The sequence below is a fragment of the Egretta garzetta genome, unplaced genomic scaffold (assembly GCF_000687185.1).
Source record: "Egretta garzetta isolate BGI_Z169 unplaced genomic scaffold, ASM68718v1 scaffold34, whole genome shotgun sequence".
Lineage (NCBI taxonomy): Eukaryota > Metazoa > Chordata > Aves > Pelecaniformes > Ardeidae > Egretta > Egretta garzetta.
The window spans coordinates 5,397,812-5,419,437 of record NW_009259586.1 but is presented as its reverse complement, the minus strand read 5'-3'; the positions used below and the strand labels follow the sequence as shown (position 1 = coordinate 5,419,437).

The following is a 21,626-nucleotide window of genomic DNA, read 5'->3' as shown; positions in this document are numbered from 1 at the left end:
TGGTTAACAAACTGTCTAGGCAGGAAAACCTTGAACTGCAATATTGAGGCATGGTAAACCTCATATTTTGTGCTGATACCTGGAGTTCAAACTCCTGGTTTCTTCATGATTGTCTCTTTTGTACAATACAACACGGACAAGTATCCTATTAGATACTGAATTTTTTTTTTTACTTGCAAATTCAGGGACTATGTAATATTTTTATATTGCAAGATTTACATGTTTTAGAGGGCATTAGGAGATGGGAAGGGAAGGTGAAGTGACAGTTGTAACAGATGGTAAACCATTAAAGCCTTTGTTACAAGTATTTTTGTATGTTAGGTAATTTGGAAATATTTAAGGTTTCTAACCAAAAAAAAAGCCTTTTTTACTATTTCTCTGATCCACTGAGCTTGCGTCTCTTGTCAGAAACAGAATTTCTGTAAAACGTTCCACAAGACATCCCTTCAGGAAAACCTTCAGTTTTCTTAGCACTTAAACTTTCACTGAAACCATTTATAAATAACAGCAGTTAGCGAAAGCAGGAACAGTGCTACCTCCCAGAAAGAATGTCTCTAACAGAGTTCCAGGGATTCCCCTGGAAAGTGATATTCAACAGTTGGCCACATGCATGTATTTAAAGCATGCAGCCACAGCTACATGCATGTATTTAAAGTGATTATGTATAATTATATTTAAAATATATGTTGTAAGTGCACATTGGTTACTTGCCGATTTTTTTGCAAAAACTTCTATGTATATTTATACGCATTTTGTGACATAATCAAGTGGTCTTGTAAACATGGGACTTTTTTCCCCCTTAACTGAGATTGTGTTACAGAGGTATTTCAGGTAGAAGTCAACAAGGAAAATAGATGGCTTATGTCCTCTAGATTTTTGTGGTAGTCTTATAAACTGTGGGCCTACCACACCAATAACGTGATTGCATTGTACTAGTTAATGTATTCAGAAAAACGTATTGTCTGCTCTATTAACAAAACTTCTGAATAATATGTACTAATATTCCTTGTAGATATTACAAAGAAACAGGATGGACATTTTGATGCACCCCCACATTTATTTATGAAGGTGAGTTTGCCAGCAAGAACGCTGTTTTCTCAGAGTTGATTGAGGACCTTTAGTCCCTGGTGTGTGTAAAACAGACCTGAAACTCTACTGGCATCCTGGAAATATGCCCAGCACAAGCATTGCTTTTTTTATTCAAACACTTACCTAATTTGGTCTCCTTGACATAAGCAGGGATGATAGAACAGGTATTTCAATCTGTTGGTTTGACAGTGTGGGGTTATATTTTGTTCTAGGCTTATTAGATTCTTAGCTTCTGGTGCTGTTATGTGATTCTTCAGGTAAAAGAGGTTGACGCAGCTGGAGAATGGTTTAAAGAAGGAATGAAATTGGAAGCTATAGATCCCTTAAACCTTTCGGCAATATGTGTGGCAACTATTAGAAAGGTAAGGAAACAAATGTGTATTTTGTGAAGGTAGGCAGGAATCCTTTCTTTCACTCACCTTTATTCAGCTTTGGGAAAAAAAAAAAAGCTCAAAACCAAAAGAAATGCAGTTCATTCACACAGTGAATGTTTATGGAATACATCCATTAATTATTTATATAAAAGTGCTATGAAAAAGGATATAATCACGTACATTTTTTATTTTTGCTTTAATCTCTGGAAATTCAGCCTTACCTTTAATTAGAGTACAGGTATTTGTGAGATTAATTTGCAGGACAATCTTCTGCTAATCATACCAAATGTTTTGCAACTGTTCAGACAGAAACCTCATCCTTCTCACTTGTGGAAGTCTATGAAGACTTTTTAAGGATGTACTTTTTTCCTAGCTTATCAGAATTGCATAACCTTACCAATGAGGAGTGTGGTTATGATTGCAAGTCTTTTTTTCTTATTAATGGCGTGCAGAATACACTTGCAAGCTAAAGAATAGTCTGAATTATAAAGCTTTAGAAGGAGAACTGATGTTCACAAGAAAAATAAACTAGAGATCAGAAAAGGAAATGTTCATCTCATAACTGTGCAGTTATCAAAGGTACTTTTGACAGTAGTACACACGATCTCGGAGACAGGTATGCTTTGGGGGTTTTTGTTTTGTTATAATTGAATGTCCTAAGTTTATTGAGTTACTTTTCACTCTTTTGAAACATGGCATGCTTTCTTTCTAGCCTTGTCACGCAGTTAAAGGTATTTAATGTAAAATTTTGTTTTTCTTTACAAAGGTTTTAGCAGATGGCTATCTTATGATTGGGATTGATGGCTCAGAAGCAGCAGATGGGTCTGATTGGTTTTGTTACCATGCCACTTCCCCTTCTATTTTCCCTGTTGGTTTCTGTGAAATTAACATGATTGAACTAACTCCACCCAGAGGTACATATAGCATTCTGACCACATTTTATTTTGAATATTTTTCAGTGATATTGTATGTGCCATATGCTTTGTTTCTTAACTCAGTCTACAAAATTCGTGTCACTTTTTAGGACTTTCTCAAGTCTGAAACAAAGACAACAGCATAACTTCAAAGTAATCTAAAACAGAGATAACAAGCTTTTCACTTAGAAAAAGTCAAATTGAACATCTGATTGATTCTCTGGCTAAAATAATTTGCTTTTGCTGTCAGGAATTGAGGATAGTCACTGGTTGAGTAGTATATCCATTAAGTGAATGGGAAGTATGCTAGTCACCAAAAAGGACTGTTCAGAATACATCATTGCTTGGGAAGTCCTGGCCACCAAAAGGATTAATGAACAGTGTAAAGAATCCAAGACTTAGGCTAATTCACAAAATACCTGTTAATTTTTTGAAGAATATGCACAAACCTGAGCTTCGAGGAAGTAGCCATTAGAGTTGTATGCTGCATAATCCCTTCTGTGAGAAAAAGCTGTCTGTCCACTAGCACGTATGCCTACAGAAGACTGTATTGCCTTCATTTTTACATTTTACTGTCTTGGTCTAGCAGTTTACAAAGAGGATTGTAACTAGCTGGGTAACAGCAGATAATGATGGTTTTCAATGGATTTTTTTTCTCCATTCTCATTCTTTCAGGCTTCTACTTGTACTTATTGAATTATTTTTCTAGGTAATAACTACAAAGACAGTGTAATGCAACATGAAGAAAATAACTTCATATCATTTTCATTATTGCACACTAATGAATCTGTCATCTTTGAGTATGTGGAAAGTGCAGTTGGACAGATGTACTGTTATTTTTCAGTAAACCGATTTAGTGAACTTACTGTCTAGAAATTCATGGGCATAATCACCCCTCAAAAATAAGTGGTGCAAGAGTCTCTTGCAATAGGAAGAGTTTTTGTGGGAGGAAAAAGCATCCATATCAATACATATAAATCAATTTAGAAATAAATACATTAAACTGATGATACAGAATGGGGGGAAAAAAACTCCTATGACGAAACTTTTCCTCTTTACTATTCAAACACTACTTACACAATAATATCTGAATTTTGTTGTTAACAGATTTATGATACTTCTGTGTTTCTTGTATTGTGGCAACCTTATTCTTTATCTACATGTATATTTTCCATTTTATTGCAGTTTTCCATAACAATCCTGTATCGTCCACTGAGAGGCGATTATAAATCACTCATGCAATAATCTAAAAGTCACTTGAAAGTGGAATTAACAGGAGTAAAATACAGAATATAATGCCCATTGAAATACTTAATAGGATCAAAGTGATCAAAGCTTCTTAGCTCTTACAAGAGGTGTATTTTGCTTTCCAAATTTTGGGCTTGAAAATGGGCAGTTTCTTCTGACTGCTCTAACAAGGACACACCTCTAGTGTGTGTGGTGAGAAGTTTATTTGTACACAAGTCCTTTCATTCATTCATCTAGCCAGAGGAACTGTGCATTAAAAAGAAAAGCATTAATACACAGAACTGACACATTATTACCCTTATTAATTGTTAGCTATCCAACAGCATCTGTTCATGCAGATATTAGATACCTAATGCGAACACTATTTTCCAAATTACATTTGTCAATGTGGTTAACTTAAATAAGTTGCTGTGAAATCATTGGACTTCATAAGCTCGTTCCTTCCATACATCTTCATCTCTGATTGAAATCAGTAGCAGATGAAGATGCTCAGACACTTTCAAGAATGGGATTGCGTTTTGGACTGTTAATGTTAGCTGCCTGATGAGTCTGGCCCTGCAGTACTGAGCTATGACTCAGTGGGAGCTCTCTACTCCCCCATAGATGAGATCCAGCTGTTTCCCATAGCTCCCCATGCCATGCCCACTCCGCTGCAGTCTTTCTGGAATGTCCATCACTGCATACTACCACCAAGAAATCTTCCAAGCTGTTGTTGCTCCAGCTAGAGCTTGAGAATTGTTGGTTTAAGCAGTTGTAGAAGTTGCCCAAAGTAAAAAACAGTCCTGTGTGTTTTATGCATATTCAGTAGATGAACAAAAGCTAAGTATATTTGAGAGAGTATTTTCTTCCCTTTATAATAGCTTTTAAGATTGGGGGGGGGAGGGGGAAATCCTGTAATTGTCTATATTATTGCTATTTTTAGCCTTATTTAAGTTTTAAAATATCCATGCTTGTTCTTACCACTTTACAGGAAAGACACTGGATGTCCTTAATTACATGATCTGTTCTGGGTCAGTTGTGTGGGGCATTGTAGAGATCGAGGACCTACGTGGACAGAAAGCTTCAATTATGAAGGATTAATCTTAACATTAAATGACACTTTCTGTATTATCCAGAGGTTCATTCATCTTGTTTGTTGCAAATGGGCAATGTCCAGATGACTGTCTTGTCCCTTAGACCAAAGCTCAGAGAGTGGAAGTTTCTGATGTTAATGTTTTGCTTCTTTGTTGTCTTTTTAGCCATAACACAGTGCCAATGTACTATTTTTGTTGTTGTTCTTATGCATGAATTTGCAGTTGATGTATGAAAATGTTGTTTAAAATTCACAGGTTACGCAAAACTCCCTTTTAAATGGTTTGACTACCTCAGGGAAACTGACTCAATAGCAGCACCTGTAAAGCTTTTCAATAAGGTAATAAACATTGTACATGTGTATTTAAACTGTGATTCGTATTATCTTTACATTTCTGTCTGCATAGTCCGTGGGACTGATCCATTTCATTAAATACAATTTTGAAAACCTAAGACAAGAGAGACTTTTAGAAATAAGAACCATTTGAGTATATTAAGCTTGAATATTTCTGAAGTGTTAAATAAATACAAGGGTACAGGAAACTTCATAGGTGATACGTGGTATTTTCCTACATTAAGTTGACCAAAATACTTGCTGCAACACTGTGCTTAAACCATTTTAATTAATATGTTTGTTTACTGATGTTTGCCCTGTTTGTGTTTGCTTTTCCAGGAAGTTCCAAACCATGGGTTTCATGTTGGAATGAAACTAGAGGCTGTTGATCTGATGGAACCTCGCCTGGTATGCGTGGCCACAGTAACTCGCATTATCCATCGCCTTTTGAGGATACACTTTGATGGGTGGGAAGATGAATATGATCAGTGGGTGGATTGCGAGTCCCCAGACCTCTATCCAGTGGGGTGGTGTCAGCTAACTGGATATCAACTGCAGCCTCCAGCGCCACAAGGTGGGTTCCTATTTTGTAAATAATGTAACAGTTGCTTACTGGCCCTTGTTCATGCGTGATGGTTTTGCTAACTTCATCCTTTTCAAGTTAGGTCACCAGGCATAACAAAAACAGGACAAATTCTTGCTAATGCTTAGAAGTACACAGTTCTAATCTCTTACACGTTGACTTCTAAAGTTCTTCTGGGCATTTCTGTGGCTACTTACTATTTTTTAATGCCAGAAGATGCTTATTTGATCTGGGGAAGAAGCCTGTTAACTTGTTGATTCTGCATCGTATCACTGGAAATTTATATTGCTTTAAGGTTGCAAATGTGTATGCCTTACAGACTGAATTTGAGGGAACTCAGTGTGTGCAGAGGTATTTATGTGAGAAGACTGTATTTTATTTAGTGCATCAAGACACATCCTGTCAGGTCAATTTATACAATAATAATCGATAACTGTACTTGGTGAACTGTTATTTGTTTAATGGGAGGGTAATAGGAGTTACTGTTAATAGCTTAATGGGAGGCTTTTCCCACAATAAAGGTATTCAGCCTTCATTCAGTCACTAAGGAGGAATTCTGTAGCCATGTAGCAGCTTTGACACACTCTGAAGTGTTTTTCCAAAATAGGAAACTTTTAATTTTGAATTCTTAATTTTTTTGCAGCATCAAGAGATAGCCAGTCAAGTTCATCAAAACAGAAGAAAAAAGCTAAATCGCAACAGTACAAAGGACATAAGAAAAGTGGGTGACAAAGTCGCGTCTGTACTTTTCCTGTTGTTTAAAATGTTTGTGGTCTCTCCCGAAGTCCCTGTTCTATTTGGAAACGTTTGCGTGTAAACTGGTGTTACGCTTAAAGGTGCAGTATGCCATAAAAGGAATTTCATTGAGAATAACCATTTTTTATAACTTGCAACAGGGTTGATGTTGCTAATAGTAATCTATATACTTGTAGGTGGATAACTGTTACAATATTTTTGGTATTTGGACATCGTTTTAGTTAAATAATACATTGGCTGTGTAGGTGTACTGCCTTATACAAAATCCTTAGGTATCAATTAATACAGTTTTAATTCTGTTCTTTGTGACATGGGTGTAGGAATCAAGTTACTTGGATCAGAAAGAATGAGATGTAGAAATTATAAATTGCCATCTAGTTGGTGCCTTTTCAAAACAAAAGTGACTTATTTGCCAGGTTTTTAGATGAGACACCGGTGAGAAGCTGTATGTAAATAAAACTTTTATAGGATTATTTTCAGAAACAATAAATAGTGTTGCCGTATGTGACTATTCTTGTCACAGTGAAACATGGTAATGACACTTTTTAAGAATCTGAAGTATTCAGATTCTTTCCATAGTAATTGTTACCCTCTGGATCAAGTTATCTTCAAAATGCACAACCAATCTGAATTTGCACAAATGCACATTTTGCATTCCACCATATTTTTATTTCCACGACTGTCTTGTTTTAAACTGAAAATCTGTTTTGTATGAGTGAAATAAAGGGATTAGAGGCAGCCAATCATAGGAGGACCTTGTGCCTTCTCCCATCATTCTTCTCTGGAAATCAGATCCATCTGTGTTCTTGTTTCATATGGCAGTTTCATTTCAAAGGTTCTCAAGCCACTTCTCCAATAATTTGACGTTTTTGAAAGGCAGCTACCTCTTGAGTCAAGAGCAGCAGCAACATGACAGCTATTGTACAAGAAATGTATGTGCAAGAGATGATGTGGTAAATAATAACGTAGGGTAAGCCTTTAGTCTTGTTAAGGGCTACACAATTTTTAATGATTTTTAACTCAAAATTTTACAGTATCTTTTTTTAAAAAGAACCATTTACAGGGGGGAGCGAGGGGAGGGGATTGGATTTTTTTTTCTGCCACATAAGAATTAATATTGTGTCTTGATAGAAGTAGATGGTCTAGTTCCAGACAGCCTAACTATGTATATTATGTTTGGAGCATCAGATCATTATGCTGACTCATTCTCTTGGTGTTTTCTTGGCAACAGTGGAGAGTTGGAAAGAAGGTGCAGTATTTTACACTGTTGACATATGGGTGGCTCAGCTACAGAAAAGGGTCTATTATCTCTCATCTTGCATTGGCCCTGCTTCTTCATCAAGACATTTTCTAATAGGACAGCCTCGCAGGCAATCAAATCAACAGTTCTGTTGATGTTGAAAGTTATTTTACCTGCAAGTCAGCAAACATGAGTTACAGTCTTTTAACAGTTCATAATACGACATTAGGAGAGGTTTTATTACGTGAAATACTCCTCTAAGTGAGAACGTTAGGCCTTTCTTACCATTAGAGTCTGTATCATCTTGACTTATTTAGACTTGTTTCCAGGGAGTTTTGTTGCTCTGAGAATTGAGTTCATCCAAGTGTAAAACTAAAATTTTACGGCACATTCCCTGAAAGGTAGAACAGTTTTCCCCCATCCCTTAAAAACTCACTTTGAAATACAGAGGCTACTGAAATCCAAACTATGCTGCTCTATCTATATATGTGATGTGTAGCTGCTTTGCAGCTGCTCTCAGTAAAGGGTATTTCCTGATGATGTGGTCTTTAAATTCTGGACAGCCATCGATCGTTTTGATTACTTCAATGTTACAGCCAATGCTATGATCGGAGACTTCCAAAAGGCGATGTGGTGCTGCAGTTGTGTAGAACTAATGTGAGGAATTAAACCCCTTGTCTTCATGTTAGATGTGTGAATGGACGTATTAAGGCAAACTGGAACCTTCTTCACTAGTCATTGCAGAAAGCAACCTGTGCTATATTGGTCTTTGGAGGTAAAGAGAAGTTGACCAGCGAGTCCCACAAATAAAGCAGGCATCTGGGAAGTTCTTACAATCTCTTGTTAGGTGCCTCAAACATTGCACTGTTTCTCCTTTCTGCTGTTTGAGGAAATGAACAGTAAAATCCAGATCCTGTTCACAATCTTGCAGCAGTATTTTTTAAATAGAATTCAGGTACAGAAAAAGAGCAGAGTTGAGAATATCTAGAGAAAGTTGTGGCTGCTGTTGCCTTAAGCTAGGGCAAGATGGCTATATCATTAATTACCTTTGTGTAAGGCCTGCTCTTGGATAATTCTGGTTTGTCTGAGCAGATTTAGCTTAGCAAGCTGTGCCAGACCATCCTGCTCCTTACCTCATCCCTCTCCTTCCACCTAATACCTCTGCAAAAGTATCTTGATAGCTGTAAGTGTGATACAACCACTGGAAAGGAGATTCCCCTTCTCTAGTGCCGTAGAAAGGAGATTTGCTCTAGTGGAATTTGTTCTTCATTTCTCACTAGCCTGAAGTAAATGTGGGCTATGGAAACAAGGAAAAACTTCTGATGGGTTTCTTTTCTAAACTGTTTGCTCAGTACTAAGAAATCTACTTAATCATCAAAAGGAGATGAGAGAACAAGGTCATGAAGGGTTATACTTGGCTGCCTCCCACATGTTTATTCTTAGTACATTATGGCAACAGAAGTGCTGAGTCACAGGAAATAATACTAAGAAAATGTTTTCTGTAGCCTTTTATTGTTCAGCACTTGTAAATAAAATTATTCTCATTTTGAAAAGGATTTCAGTCATAAAACTATATAACGCAGTAGTAATGCTTTCAAGGTAAAGTAACCAGAGCTGATTAATAAGAAACCCTGTCTATGTCTTAATTAAACTAGATGGTGTTTAGCAGAGAGAGGTGTTACTTCCACATATTTTTCTCATATCTGTGGTGTATAATGATGCAGATTTCTAATGCAGTATTCTACCTCCTTACTGAGTCCATTGAGAAGCAAGTAGCACGCATTCAGTGCGCAGTAGAACTGAGTACATAGCGAACCCTGCCATAATGGCATTATGGTAAAAGAGAGGGAAGTCAGACTCCTGTTCAGCTTGCTACTACAGAAACTGGCACAACCAGCTAATTAAGACTCACTTAACGCTGAATGGGAACAATTTAACAAGTGAATCCAGCCATAAAGTTTTACTTCTCAACAACGAAAGAATACAAGAAAAGATTTTAGGAGATCTTGACTTAGGAGAATTTCTTAATCTGTAAAAAGAAGTAAATTTGGAGCTGAGAATATAGCTGGGCTTTTTTTTTCCTTTAAAATCTACAATGGGCAACATAATGTTAATTTTGCCCTATGTCATTGTGATTCACAAGTAGTTAATGAGCACACATTTAGTAACGAAGCTAGAAAAATTAAATGTCAGGTTGCTACCCCTTTCATGTTGAGGCTGATCATAATACAGATGTTCCTAGGACTTCTTTTAAACATCATTTTTTATTGCTAACTACTGGAAATGCCCAAACAATTTGTTTTGGTGTGATTACTGATACACAGAGCATGAAATAATGTTCTTAAAGCTGTTACAATGTCTTTGGCCTATTTTAAATACGGAGACTGTCCAAAAGGGGTAGAAATTAACCATCATCCTACCTGGCCTAGCCTTCAATGAAGCTGGTACTTAGATTTATTCTGTTGCTGTGCAAGCCTCTTGTCATGTTGACAGTGAACCCATTCGCCAGCATTTGGATTGTAAAGATATGCTTATTTTACCCTTTTTAATTTTCCACTTTTACTTAGAATGTTTTATAACTGTAATGTGTTCTGTGTGCATGCAAAATACCAGGTGGGCTGTTTGAATTATGCCTTAGGCCTTCAGCTTTGTCCCTGCATTCTCAGCCAGCAGCGTCATTGCTGCTTGCTTTTTATTCAAAGGAAGGAAGATCAAATTGCACATAGTTTGTATGTTTGCTGGATAGTTACTGTGTTACTTACTAATTTCTAATTGCAAGTGTAAGTTTTGTGAGTGCTTTTGTGAATGCTTGGGAATCGCTTCCGATTTTTTTTCCTATAGCTTTATATCAGGTGGGTAGGATTTCGTACTATGTTTCTACTGGTGCAGGTGAATACTTGAAGGGTATCATCAGTTTACCTAGGCAATTCATGTAGTATGCAGTATCTGCTCGTATGTTCTGCTTTCTAGTAGGTGTGTTTGTTGGAATAAGGTTATTGAAATGATAACGTGACCACAGCATTTTGAAAGCTGGGATTCTGTAGGCAATGTTCTACCTAATCACAGTGTTATCTGTCTAAAAGGCTCATCCTGAATTCTTCTTGTAAGAAGAATATTTAAGCATGATGATATCTTTAGCATATGCACAATCTAGTTACCTTTTCTCTTCAGGGCGAGGCTTTTGTTTGTCATGTTGTCTTTATCTGACAGTGCTGAGAATACTGAAGCATTAGCAACCATGGTTTTGATATAGCTGAAAGCAGTGGAGATGTTGTATACTATAGTGTTTGCATCCCTGATACCGTAGAGAAGGTTCCTTGGGCACAGAATCAGAGTATCTTAGGGAAATGTTTTCATAACATTTTTACATGAATGCAATGTTTAATAATTTGAAGGCATTTTAGAAGATACTTTTTCTAAACACCAAAATGCTCATTGAAGTTTATAAGACACTGTAAAAATGGGAAGCACCATTCTAAAATAACTAAGAGTATGTATTTTTAAACTAGGTTTTTGGAGGTGATAAACTTTGTCTGGACTGGATTATTTCCCTAGAGCAATTGTTTCTCTCTGTTAGGCACACACCCTGAAACAACTGCAGTTTCAAACTGTGCCCATATTCTTGGGTGTCCAACCAGAGGCTTGGGTATCGACTGTGCAGTGTAGCTGCAGCAGAAGCAATTTACAGCATTTTTATTTCACTGATAGGGTATGAAGTAAGTGGATCATGTTTTTAAGCAATGCGTTAAAGTCCTACCAGCCAGTCTGTTGAATTCAGTAACTAAAGCATGGTTGTTGAGAACCATATTCCCGGTAATAACTGAACGGTGCCAGTGTGCGGGCCCTTGCTTTCCAGAATCAGTGAATATGAAGCAGAGCCATTTCTCAGTGAAGAGTCTGAGTTACCTAATGCACTTTAACCCAAGCGTTTATTTTAGCTTGACTTGATGTTTAGAGAGGAAGATACCAGTTGTGAAGAAACCTGTCAGTTTGTCCAGCCCACCCATGCCAGGTGAGGTGCGGAGGAGCTTCTCTGGTGATGACGAGTTTACTCCTCCTCCATATCGAACCCTTCCAGCACAGACAGCCCCAGAGGCCTTCCAGCCTCCCAGGACTAGCCAAGAGTTCAGTCCCAACCTCAAAACAGGTAACTAGCCACATCAGTCTCTGTTACTGACGGACAGGGTGGGGAGCTAAGCATGGTCTAGCATGTAACATGCTGAGTCGTCAAATCTTTTTTTTTTTCTTTAAATTTTCGTTGGTTTTGTTTTATTTTTTTCTGTTAGAGAGCTTTTCATTCATGCACCATGTCACTGAATTAATCATAGAAAAGGATTGCAGCTGATTCAGAACTTCATAGTAGCCTGTGTTGTAGGTTACTGAGGCAGAGTTTTAAAATACAAAAATGCACTCTGTAATACTGAACAGTAATGTGGATTTGGGAATATTTGATATAAGCAGGAAGTTAGTGTGGATTATCCTTTGCAAAGAAAGTTAACTGTACACAGTAAATAATGAGAGATTTTTGCCTTTGTGTCAGAAAAAAGGCAGTTATCTGGGAAAAGATCTTCATAACTTAAGCTGCATTTGAAATTTTGTGGGTTACTAATATAGAAAATATTTGAAAAGAGTTTGTCCTTTTAGAATTAGATCTTTTCCCTATTTCTGCTGTAAAATCTGGGTTTTGTTTAAGTATCGACTGTATAATTGTGTATCTGTATGAGTGAGCAGCTCTTAAAAATTAATTTATCAGTAATACTGAGTAAGTAGATTACATAAGCTATCCTTAAATAAGCTCAAAATTTTAATGTAATCAATCTTCAGTTAAATCTTCAGTGTTTAAATTTAAACCAGCAAGACCACACGCTTTAAGTCTCGAAAAGAGGAGGCTGTAACCCTGACATCATATAGTAAGTTAGGAACACGTTGGAGATCAGCCGGAACTTACTAATTGTATGCATGTTCCTCAGCATCGTGCACTGCCTCACATTTTAGTAGCTGTAGCTAGGATGCAGGCATGTTGCAAGAGGTGCTAATAAGGCTTTGAATGGAAGTAGTGTAAGATTAGTAATAAGACAAGCATCTGCTTTAAAACTACTTGTCTATCGGAGATCTCATTAAACAACTCCCATTTTATACTGTCATAAGCACAGGAGGAGGTTTGTGTATAGTATGGTTTTGCTCTCAGTATAGCAAAGTCATGGTGCTTCTTGAGCATACACACAAGTACTTTGCATCTTTGAGTCATATGAAATGGTCTTTTAAGCACTGAAATGTTGAACAGCACCACTTTTTAAAAAAGCCTATAGCCAGCCTGTTGCAGAAGGAGACCGTCCAAAGAGACCCACCCTACTTTTGCATGTATTCTGGACTGTATTGCTCCATTCTGTATTGGTGTTTTGGGGGTTTGAATGACATTGCATCAGACATGGTCTGTCTTTGTCTCCAGACAAATCACTGAGACTATTTAAAAAGGGAGTACCTTGTGCATCTGCATCCCTTTTACTCCAAGATGATGGGTCACATGACTTCCATTGGCTTTTTTTATTCTTTCAAGTAACTTTCGTTGTACAGCTGTAGCTAAGCTTTTCTTACGTTAAAGGTTGTATAATAGGGACAAATGAAGCAAAGTATCATTAATTATCTCAATGTAAGGATTTAGGTTCAAATTAACCAGAGGCAAGCCAAATTATGGAGACCGCTACTCCTTTTGTACCTGCAGAAGCATTCTACAAATACTGGGGGTAGAGAAGAAAAAGAACATGCCTGGTGGATCTCAGATTGTATCCCTGACCTCTGTGTAGCCTTTGCTTAAGGTATTAGCAGCATATCCAAGTAACCAATTACGTGTCTTATCATTTAGACAGCACTTTTTTTGTCCTCCACACGGGAAAGGAATGATGTGGGAAAAAGTGTTTGGAGAGAAAAAACAAACAAGCAAGGGATTGTGGGCTATGTAGGTGGGAGGAGGCATCTATTAAAGAAATGAGGAGAGCTTGCATTATGCTGCAACTTTTTGACATTTTTTAAATATCTTAATTTTCAAATTTTATTTTTATTTAGCACGAGAGTTTGTTTCAACATGGAAGATGACATAGAAAAATAATAAGAATACTCAGATGGCTTGTAAGTTATTTCAGGGCTACTGGTAGCAACAGGTTATGGGTTGGTTTTTTTGCTTTCACTGCATATTTTTTCTGCATTTCAAGATACATTAATAATGCATATAAACTTTGTATTCAGTAGCTATAAGCTTTAATACTCATTCATTTGATCATAGAGAACCATTTGGTTTTGTATAATCGACCCTTTAATGTGGGTACTGCACCTTTAATGAAAGTCTTGACATGTTTTGTTTTCAGTGTTCTTTTCATTGTGCTCATATTTTGATAATTATCACTTATTCATTATGAAACTGGAAAAGTAATTGTGACATTATTGCTATTCATAACATCTTTTTTATGTCTTAGGTCTCATTTCTATTTTCTTTTTACAAAAGAAAGAAGAGAGAAGATTAAAACTACAAAAAAGATGTTTTGCTTGAATGAAACATCTTCTGGGATCTTAAAATTGTTCATGTTGTATTGAGAAATCTTTGTCAATGTTTTCTTTCTTGTCTCACATAGCCCAATTACTGTAAACGGTCTAGGTAACGTGATTCATAGATGGTAAATGGCCAACAGTTGATCTTATTTTTACTTGTGTAAAGACTAAATAGGAACTAAATAGTAAACAAAAGTTAACAGTAAAGTAAGTGTTGTTCTGAGCAGTAGTCATTATTCCTATTAACATGTTCAGCTACCTTTTTAAACCAGTGTTTTAAAATACTAAATTCTTGAGAAAACCCTGTAGAGAATATATTATTTGTAAGTAATTTGTTCAAATATGTTAATATTAGAGTATAACCTAAGGCTCAATTTACACTCAGAAAGCATGTGCTTTCTGTGGGATACCGAGTGTTGAATCACTAAAATGTAGAATATAAGAACATGGGAAATCTAGGGTCTGTTGCCAATTTAAATAATACTAAGTAGATTTAAGGAAGAGTTGTACTTACTTTGAATTTTATACATCTTTAATTTCCGTCTTTTGTTTTTAGTTACTTCATTGCAGCTGAAGGAGGAGTTGCTAGATGGAGAAGAGTATAGCTTCCTTCAAGGAGCATCTGATCAGGAAAGCAACGGATCTGCCAGTTACTACATCAAACAAGAACCATAAGGCAGCTCGGAAAAGTGAGGGGCAGAGTATTGGTGATAGGAAAAGAGCCTTTCTCCAAGACTGACTGATTTTGTTCCCACTTCGATGGTACAGTTCAGGTGACTGTACCTGGGGCACTTTGCTAACTGTAGATGAGTTAGACTCAGTTCAGAATTTTTTGGAAGGGCGGGGAAACTATTTTAGTGAAAAAGATTTTTCAATTTATTAAAAACAAAAATGGACACTTTTGTGTTGTATTTGAAGCTTTTGAAAGAATTTTGTAATATTTTCAAGTTCAGATTTATTGTGCATTGTTAACAAGAACTGAAATTCTAATTTTTTGGTAAGATTAAAGTTTAATTAGCATGATTGTGGGAAGCGGTTGGAGGAAGATATAGTTGCAAATACAAATGAACTGTCATAACAAATGAACCTTTTTGGTACAAGTTGGGAGACTTTTAGACTCTTGTGAACTGCACTGGTCACGCCTCTGGTTTTTTTTTATTGTGAAGATAAGGCATTTAAGCCCTAATTTAGAGGCATAAATTGTATGTGGAAGATAGTCCTGTAAAGCTCTACTCAGTGAGTAGCCCCAATTGCAATGGAGCCATCGCCTGAGGAAGATTTTAACTTTTCAAGATGTTTTTATTTAGTTTAAAATACTTCTTTTTATATAAGTTTGTTTGTTTTTTTGTTTTTTTTTTAAAGTTCCATAGGGTCTGATTCAGTGCCCATTGATATCAGTAGCCTTGTCTCCATTGACTGCAGTGGGCACTGGATTGGGACTATAAAGCTCTTGTCTGTACGTGAATGTCTGTAGTCTCGGAATGCTTCAGCAAATGTTTACAGAGCCCTATGCCAAACTAAAACTTCAGAAAATTCCCTCATTTGGATGGTTAGTTTCAGCTATGAATCTAGACTGAAGAAGTAACTTGGACAGACAGTAACTCAGGCCTCCCTTGGTGGTGGGAAGGAACTTCTGAGGATTCTTCTGATTGTTCTTTTCCATTCAGAAAGACCTAGGTGTTTCCTTACCATCTTACTTGTTCACCTTACCTGTGAAGATTCAAAACTGATGTTCCATGTGGGTTCGGGTGAGCTAAAAGGAGCCATACATTGTGGATTAAAAAAATGGGTTCAGTTTTGCACAGCCTGCGATATTCTTTTCTTGCTGCAATAGCGTAATATGGAAGTTGAGACTTGAGAACAGTATGTAAATCATATACTGTCTAGTGTATAATTCATAAACTGGATTTGCTTATTGCCTGGAATCCTTGTGTCTCACTTCAAGTATCCCATTAGCCCCACCTGCTTAACTGTCCAGATTTTTTAAAGGCAAAAGTCATGTAAAAGGGTGAAAATGACTACCAGTAAAATACAAAGTATTTTAGCATGAGCCTCTTACTAATTAGGATTTTATCTTTCCATATTTTTAAACTTTGTACATTTTTGTAAATTATCTCATTCATGGAGTTGATTAGTAAAATGGTTAATCAGCCCTGCAGAGCTGTGACTGGAAAAATGTGCATCAAGAGCTTTAGCTTTTACCAGTAAGGTTCATTAACTAAACTCTCAGGAATTAACTGCATGTGTTCTATAAGTGCTTCTGGGTCTTAGCAGGTCCCCTTCAGAGCAGTACAATGATCATCTGACTCTTGACCGTAAATTAGGGCTTAAAAAAAAATTAATCAAAATGATTAATGTCTGTGTTCCTACAGCCTAAGAAATGCTTTAAGGACATCAACCCACAGAGCCCCAGGAGACCATTTTTGTATATTGTTGTTTGAGCTTAAAAAAAAAAGTGCATAGAAAGTTGAAAACCAGCAATTTGATTATTTTCTAAAATATTGGTCTAACTTTGGGTACATAGTATTGGTAATATGCACAGGTTTACCTCATTCTATGCAAGAGGGGTTAATTATGTAAAGTTTTGTATTTACTACTGGAAGTAAAAAATGTCCTGTATAGTGTAGGAATGTCTGGAATTCTTTTCTCCCTTACTGGTAAAATTTCTTAAATAATGACCCCTTTTTAATAACAGCGTCTTATGTTGAAAGAATATGGTTATCAGATCATAAGTATCTCTACCTTCAGGTGGTAAAGACATTTTAGCGCTCTAAAATAGCCATTAAAAGGACTTTGTCAGGCTTGGTAGACTTCAAATACATTCTCTCAGATTCTGACCCACCCATGATGTTTCTTTTGAACAGCCTGGATTGGAGAAGTAGGATTAGAGACCATTGTTATGACACTTTGAGCCTTGATTATTTTTTTTTCCTGTGTTCTCAATTTAACCTGCTGTAAAATCCAGCTCTGCAAGCATTGGTTTGCTTTGGTAAGTACATTGCTGTTGATTTTTTTTTTTTTTTTTTTTTTTAATGCAACAACTTGCAGATTACCCCAGTCAGCTGGAACAAGGTTGGCACAATCTTGCTTTGTTCTCTCATCAATAGCTCCTGACTTCAGTAGAAAAACTGTTGCGTTGTGTTTCATAATGTGAAAGCTTGGGCTAGTCATGAGCAAGGTATATTGTCGCTAAACCTTGGGCTTCTGTGCATTGCCCAGGCTCATACCTGATTTCTGAGTTATAGTCTTCACATGTCAAGAGGGAAAATTAGCACTTAAGTTGAACACACTTCCTGTGTTGGAGAAATGCAAGAATCGGATTTGAAGTCTGTCAGTCTTATTAATGTTTTTTAAAAATAGGTGTTGTATTCATTAAACACTAAAGTATGTGAGTTGACACGCATTCTCAGATACACGTGTGACTTCAGTAGGAGTTGCCTGTTGAGATTTATGGGTGAAATTTCTCGTGTGTTTCTGAATTCAAAATATACGTAATTGTGTAATTGTCAAGTACAGTGAAATCTGTCCTACGCCAACCACATAAAGAACTTACTGAAGTCACTTTCTTAGGGACAGGTTTAAGAGAAATTCCACCAGGTATTTAGAGAACAGTCTCTTCCAAGAGTGGGTTACCTGCTGGCTGTGGTATCCATGGTACAGGCTTCACTGTATTTGTAAAGCATTTGTTAGTAACACGGCTCTCGGTATTTTTATCTTCATTTTACTCCTAAGCCGTGTTACTTGGCTAAAAGAGCAGCAAAGTGTTGGACATCTGCCATCTTCAATGGGGTCAAACTAATTTCCGTATTTGGCATAGCAGGTTTTTATAACCGTAAGGTAGCGCAAGTTGTGTACCTCACTTTGCAGCTACCCTTCTTTTATTGCTCAAAATCTTTCTGCTGATCTTTGATTTTTATGTTATTTTTAAATACAACTCTTTAACCTTTTCCTTGCTGCATCTGAGGAAAGCTAAAGCAGTTATCAATTCCTTGTTCTACGGATACTAACACGGGTTTCAGTGTTTGTTTGTTATTTTTATTGTTGTTTTATGTGATGTGAATACCCTCTCCCGTCAATATTTGTACGATGGTGCTAATATATTTGGTAACAATCCTTTATTGGGAAGGGATTTTAAAAAACTGTGATTTAAACTGAATTTTTCTTCCTTTTAATTTTCATATTTAAAACAAAAAGCCACAGCCATTTATACAAAAAAGGCATCAGCTTTGGCCCCTGGGAAAATGTTGGGGCGGGAATCAAGATTAAACAAATAGGGTTTTTACATCATTTCTGTATGTATTTGATATATAGATCAATATCTGTACAAATTTAATCTTTTATTTTCTTGGTAATTTGTGTGGTCAATGAGAGAGAGTATTTAAAGCTTTCTCATGCAACGTACCTAACTAAGTGAAAAAGAAAATGCTTTTGGAGAAAATGTTACTTTCATTTTTACGAGACTGCAGATTTTCAGCATGGATGTGAAAAGCATTAAAATTATAACTTTGTGTACAAGATGAAAATAATTCACTAAATTTGCCTTTTTTACACAAAATAAAAATGATAAAAAGTCTTTTTCTGAAGTGATTGTTTTGTTTAAAAAAAAATGTTCCTTGGCACATGCATAAATGCATTCCAGCTTGTTTCTCCCCTAAGAAAACGCAGGTAAAGAACACCCACAATTTGTGAAACCATTCATGTTTTAAGTAATGGGGTCTGTCAGTCTGAGCACAAAGTAAGGCTTTTAGTAAGAAGGTGGCAGGAGGTAGGCATTTAATAGAGAGCAAGCTTTGTGCTTGGTCTTGTATTTCCCAGTTGGTATTAATGGTTGTGTAGGGAGGGAAGCTTAGGCATGGGGTACTATCACGTTTTTCTCCCTAGTTCAGTTGTGCTATGCTGGAGTAGCTCAAGCATCCCTTCCCCTCTCCCTCTGCAAGTTGGCTTTGCACCTGCAGCATGCTTGAATAGCCACCAAAGCAACTTTGCAATGAACAAAAGTCACTGAATTCTTACTCTGACAGGCCTGAACATGGATGTTTGTGGTAACTATGCCCTCTATGAGAGGAAAATACCAAAAGACTGAGTAAAATGGCTTCTGTGAACAGCTGCACGCAGTTGTCTGTTTCACAGTGAATGCACCACAACAAATTCGTTCATATTCATTTATTTGACAGTGCTGAAAATGACTAAGATAACCATGGTGATAAAATTGCTCCCAGGTCAATAGCTGGAATGAGATGACGTGTTAAGAAGGCACAATTCATTGTGGAAACTCATTTCACTCATAGATCCAATCATGTGCACAAGACTTGAAGTCAATGAGCTCTGCAGGTTTGAACCACAGGTTGATCTCCTTCTGCGCGCTTTCTACGGAGTCACTGCCGTGAATGATGTTTCTGTGGAAGGAGACAAACGCATTGCTCTGTATAAAAATACACTTCGACCAACCTAGTAGTTCTCCATGGGCAAAAATTTGGATGAAGCACCTAGTGCTGCAAGACTACTCTTTCAGGTACAAAATTCAAATACCCCCACTACAGGAGCTAAGTAAGCCTAGCGGGGTGACTAGGGCTACTTTTCTACAACAGCCACTGACTGATCTTACATGAAGCTCAGATGAGGAGCTGTATTTCAAAACAAGTCAGTTTTGTACCGAGCCATTTTCTTAAGTAGCAGTTACAGATTGTGACCTGCAAATAAAACACCGTCAGACGAGGGTATCTACCAACAATTTTGAGTTACTAGAATAAAAGACTACCAACACCGAGGTTTTTAATCTTGATTGGTAACAAACTGAGCACAAACCTTCCTACTTGAATGCAGAAGTCGCCACGGATGGTACCAGGCTTAGAGTCGGCAGGGTTTGTTTCCCCTAGCATTACTCTCCCTGTTTTCACCACGTTGAGTCCTTCCCATACCTTAAGGAAAAATGACAAATCCTATTAATCCATGCTTATACAAAATACCGAAGATAAATTTCATAAACTACCTAAACTGAAAGTGATTGTAAAAAGGACTATCAAGGCTGTCAGTCCAGGGAGGGGGGTACTTTACCACGCCTCAGAGTTAGCGGATGTACAAGGCCAACTCTGAAACCTCTCTGTAGTGCCACGATTAGGACAGCCCGAGGCATTGCAGGCACTCCTCCTGGGTACATAGTCAAAATAGGAGACACTACTAGGGTGATTTTTATTGGGGTTTTATTGGTTTTGGAAGAGTGCAAAAACGAATGACACAGAAGATGGGTTTCTGTGGGAAAGCCCTGACCCTTTTTTGCCCAAAAGATAAGATTCTTTGGCACAGAAGACTGGCTTTCATGAATTTTGCTTAATCCACGCTATGCATTTTAACACGCATTTCATACATGCATGTTTTCTTTTTTTGTTAATAAATAGTAACTTCTTACATGATTGTCTTCATTTTAATTTTGGTCTTCTTTTGCCACTATCAGAACTGGGTAGTTTGGAAAAGTGTTTCTGTAATGGTATCTGAGTATTTTAAAATAATTTACAGAGCAGGACAAATATATTCAAGAAAGTCATCTGTAAGCACCATCAAGTCACTTACCATGGCCACAACAGGCCCAGAGTTCATGTATTTAACCAAACCAGGGTAGAATGGTCGGTCTTTGAGGTCAATGTAATGTTGTTTGAGAAGGTCTTCAGAGGCCTTTAAAAGGACAGATTGACATTAAATACTTTATTCAAAATACCATACCACAAAAGGTGTTACTACTGTAAGGCTGCAGCATTAGCGACTGGCTTCACCAGTCATATTACCAGCAGCTGCTGCAATGCCATTGTGGCTTTCAGTTAAAGTTCCCAGTGTAAAATCAAAGGGGTGCGCGACACAGCAGCCTCCCCTGTAGCAGTCAGCGTTCTGAACTGTCACAGTTATTTCTTTGCATGACCGTAATCCTCAGCAACAAGCCGAGCACAAGATGGCTGGGTGACATTACCCGCTACAACCTTTCAGTCAAGGTCGCTTTCAGCTCTCTTAACTAGGTTGCATCAAGCCACCTCAGCAAATTTGCTTTCCTTAGGAAAGGGCAGAGACTGGTGGAAGGGCAGAGACTTTGTGGCTGGTGGAAGGGCAGAGACTTTGTGGCTGGTGGAAAGCCTGGGCTGGCAAGCGGTGCAGCACTTCCAGCTGTTGTGCAAATCCAGCATCAGATTCCCATTCCGATGCAGGAAAACGCGCACAAGCAGAGACACACGCATGGAAGTACCTCTTCTGGCAGGCGGGGGCCAGCGTTTAGGGCAGAGCGGGCGCAGGGGCGCTGCCCCGGGCGCGGACACTGACCTGCACGAACTTCATGGCCACCAGCCGGAATCCCTTCTGCTCGAACCGCTTGATGATCTCTCCCACCAGCCCCCGCTGGACGCCGTCGGGCTTGATGGCGATGAAGGTGCGCTCGCAGTTGGCAGCCATCGCGCTGCGGGCAGAGGGCGGCGCAGGGCTCAGGCTCGGCCCC

At 37.7% G+C, this 21,626-nt stretch overlaps 2 protein-coding genes across 6 annotated transcripts in view; one reads left to right on the top strand and one right to left on the bottom strand.

Moving 5' to 3' along the window:
* The window catches only part of MBTD1 (mbt domain containing 1), a 37,873-nt gene extending 19,214 nt beyond the window's left edge, over window positions 1-18,659 (top strand). For all 5 annotated transcript variants that reach the window (XM_035893289.1, XM_035893288.1, XM_035893286.1 and 2 more), the window contains 7 exons: window positions 1,013-1,068; window positions 1,347-1,451; window positions 2,230-2,377; window positions 4,954-5,036; window positions 5,370-5,604; window positions 6,257-6,334; window positions 14,709-18,659. In XM_035893289.1, the coding sequence (XP_035749182.1) occupies window positions 1,013-1,068; window positions 1,347-1,451; window positions 2,230-2,377; window positions 4,954-5,036; window positions 5,370-5,604; window positions 6,257-6,334; window positions 14,709-14,827 (824 nt within the window). In that variant the 3' untranslated portion in view covers window positions 14,828-18,659. The remainder of the gene's footprint in view (window positions 1-1,012; window positions 1,069-1,346; window positions 1,452-2,229; window positions 2,378-4,953; window positions 5,037-5,369; window positions 5,605-6,256; window positions 6,335-14,708) is intronic.
* Window positions 18,660-19,303: 644 nt separating this feature from the next.
* On the bottom strand, window positions 19,304-21,605 carry NME2 (NME/NM23 nucleoside diphosphate kinase 2). The gene is made up of 4 exons (XM_009637874.2): window positions 21,455-21,605; window positions 20,720-20,821; window positions 19,958-20,070; window positions 19,304-19,548 (listed from the first exon to the last, which is right to left on the bottom strand). Exons 1-4 carry the CDS (start codon window positions 21,581-21,583, stop codon window positions 19,431-19,433), a joined length of 462 nt encoding a protein of 153 aa, XP_009636169.1. The 5' UTR covers window positions 21,584-21,605; the 3' UTR covers window positions 19,304-19,430.
* Window positions 21,606-21,626: the final 21 nt, after the last annotated feature.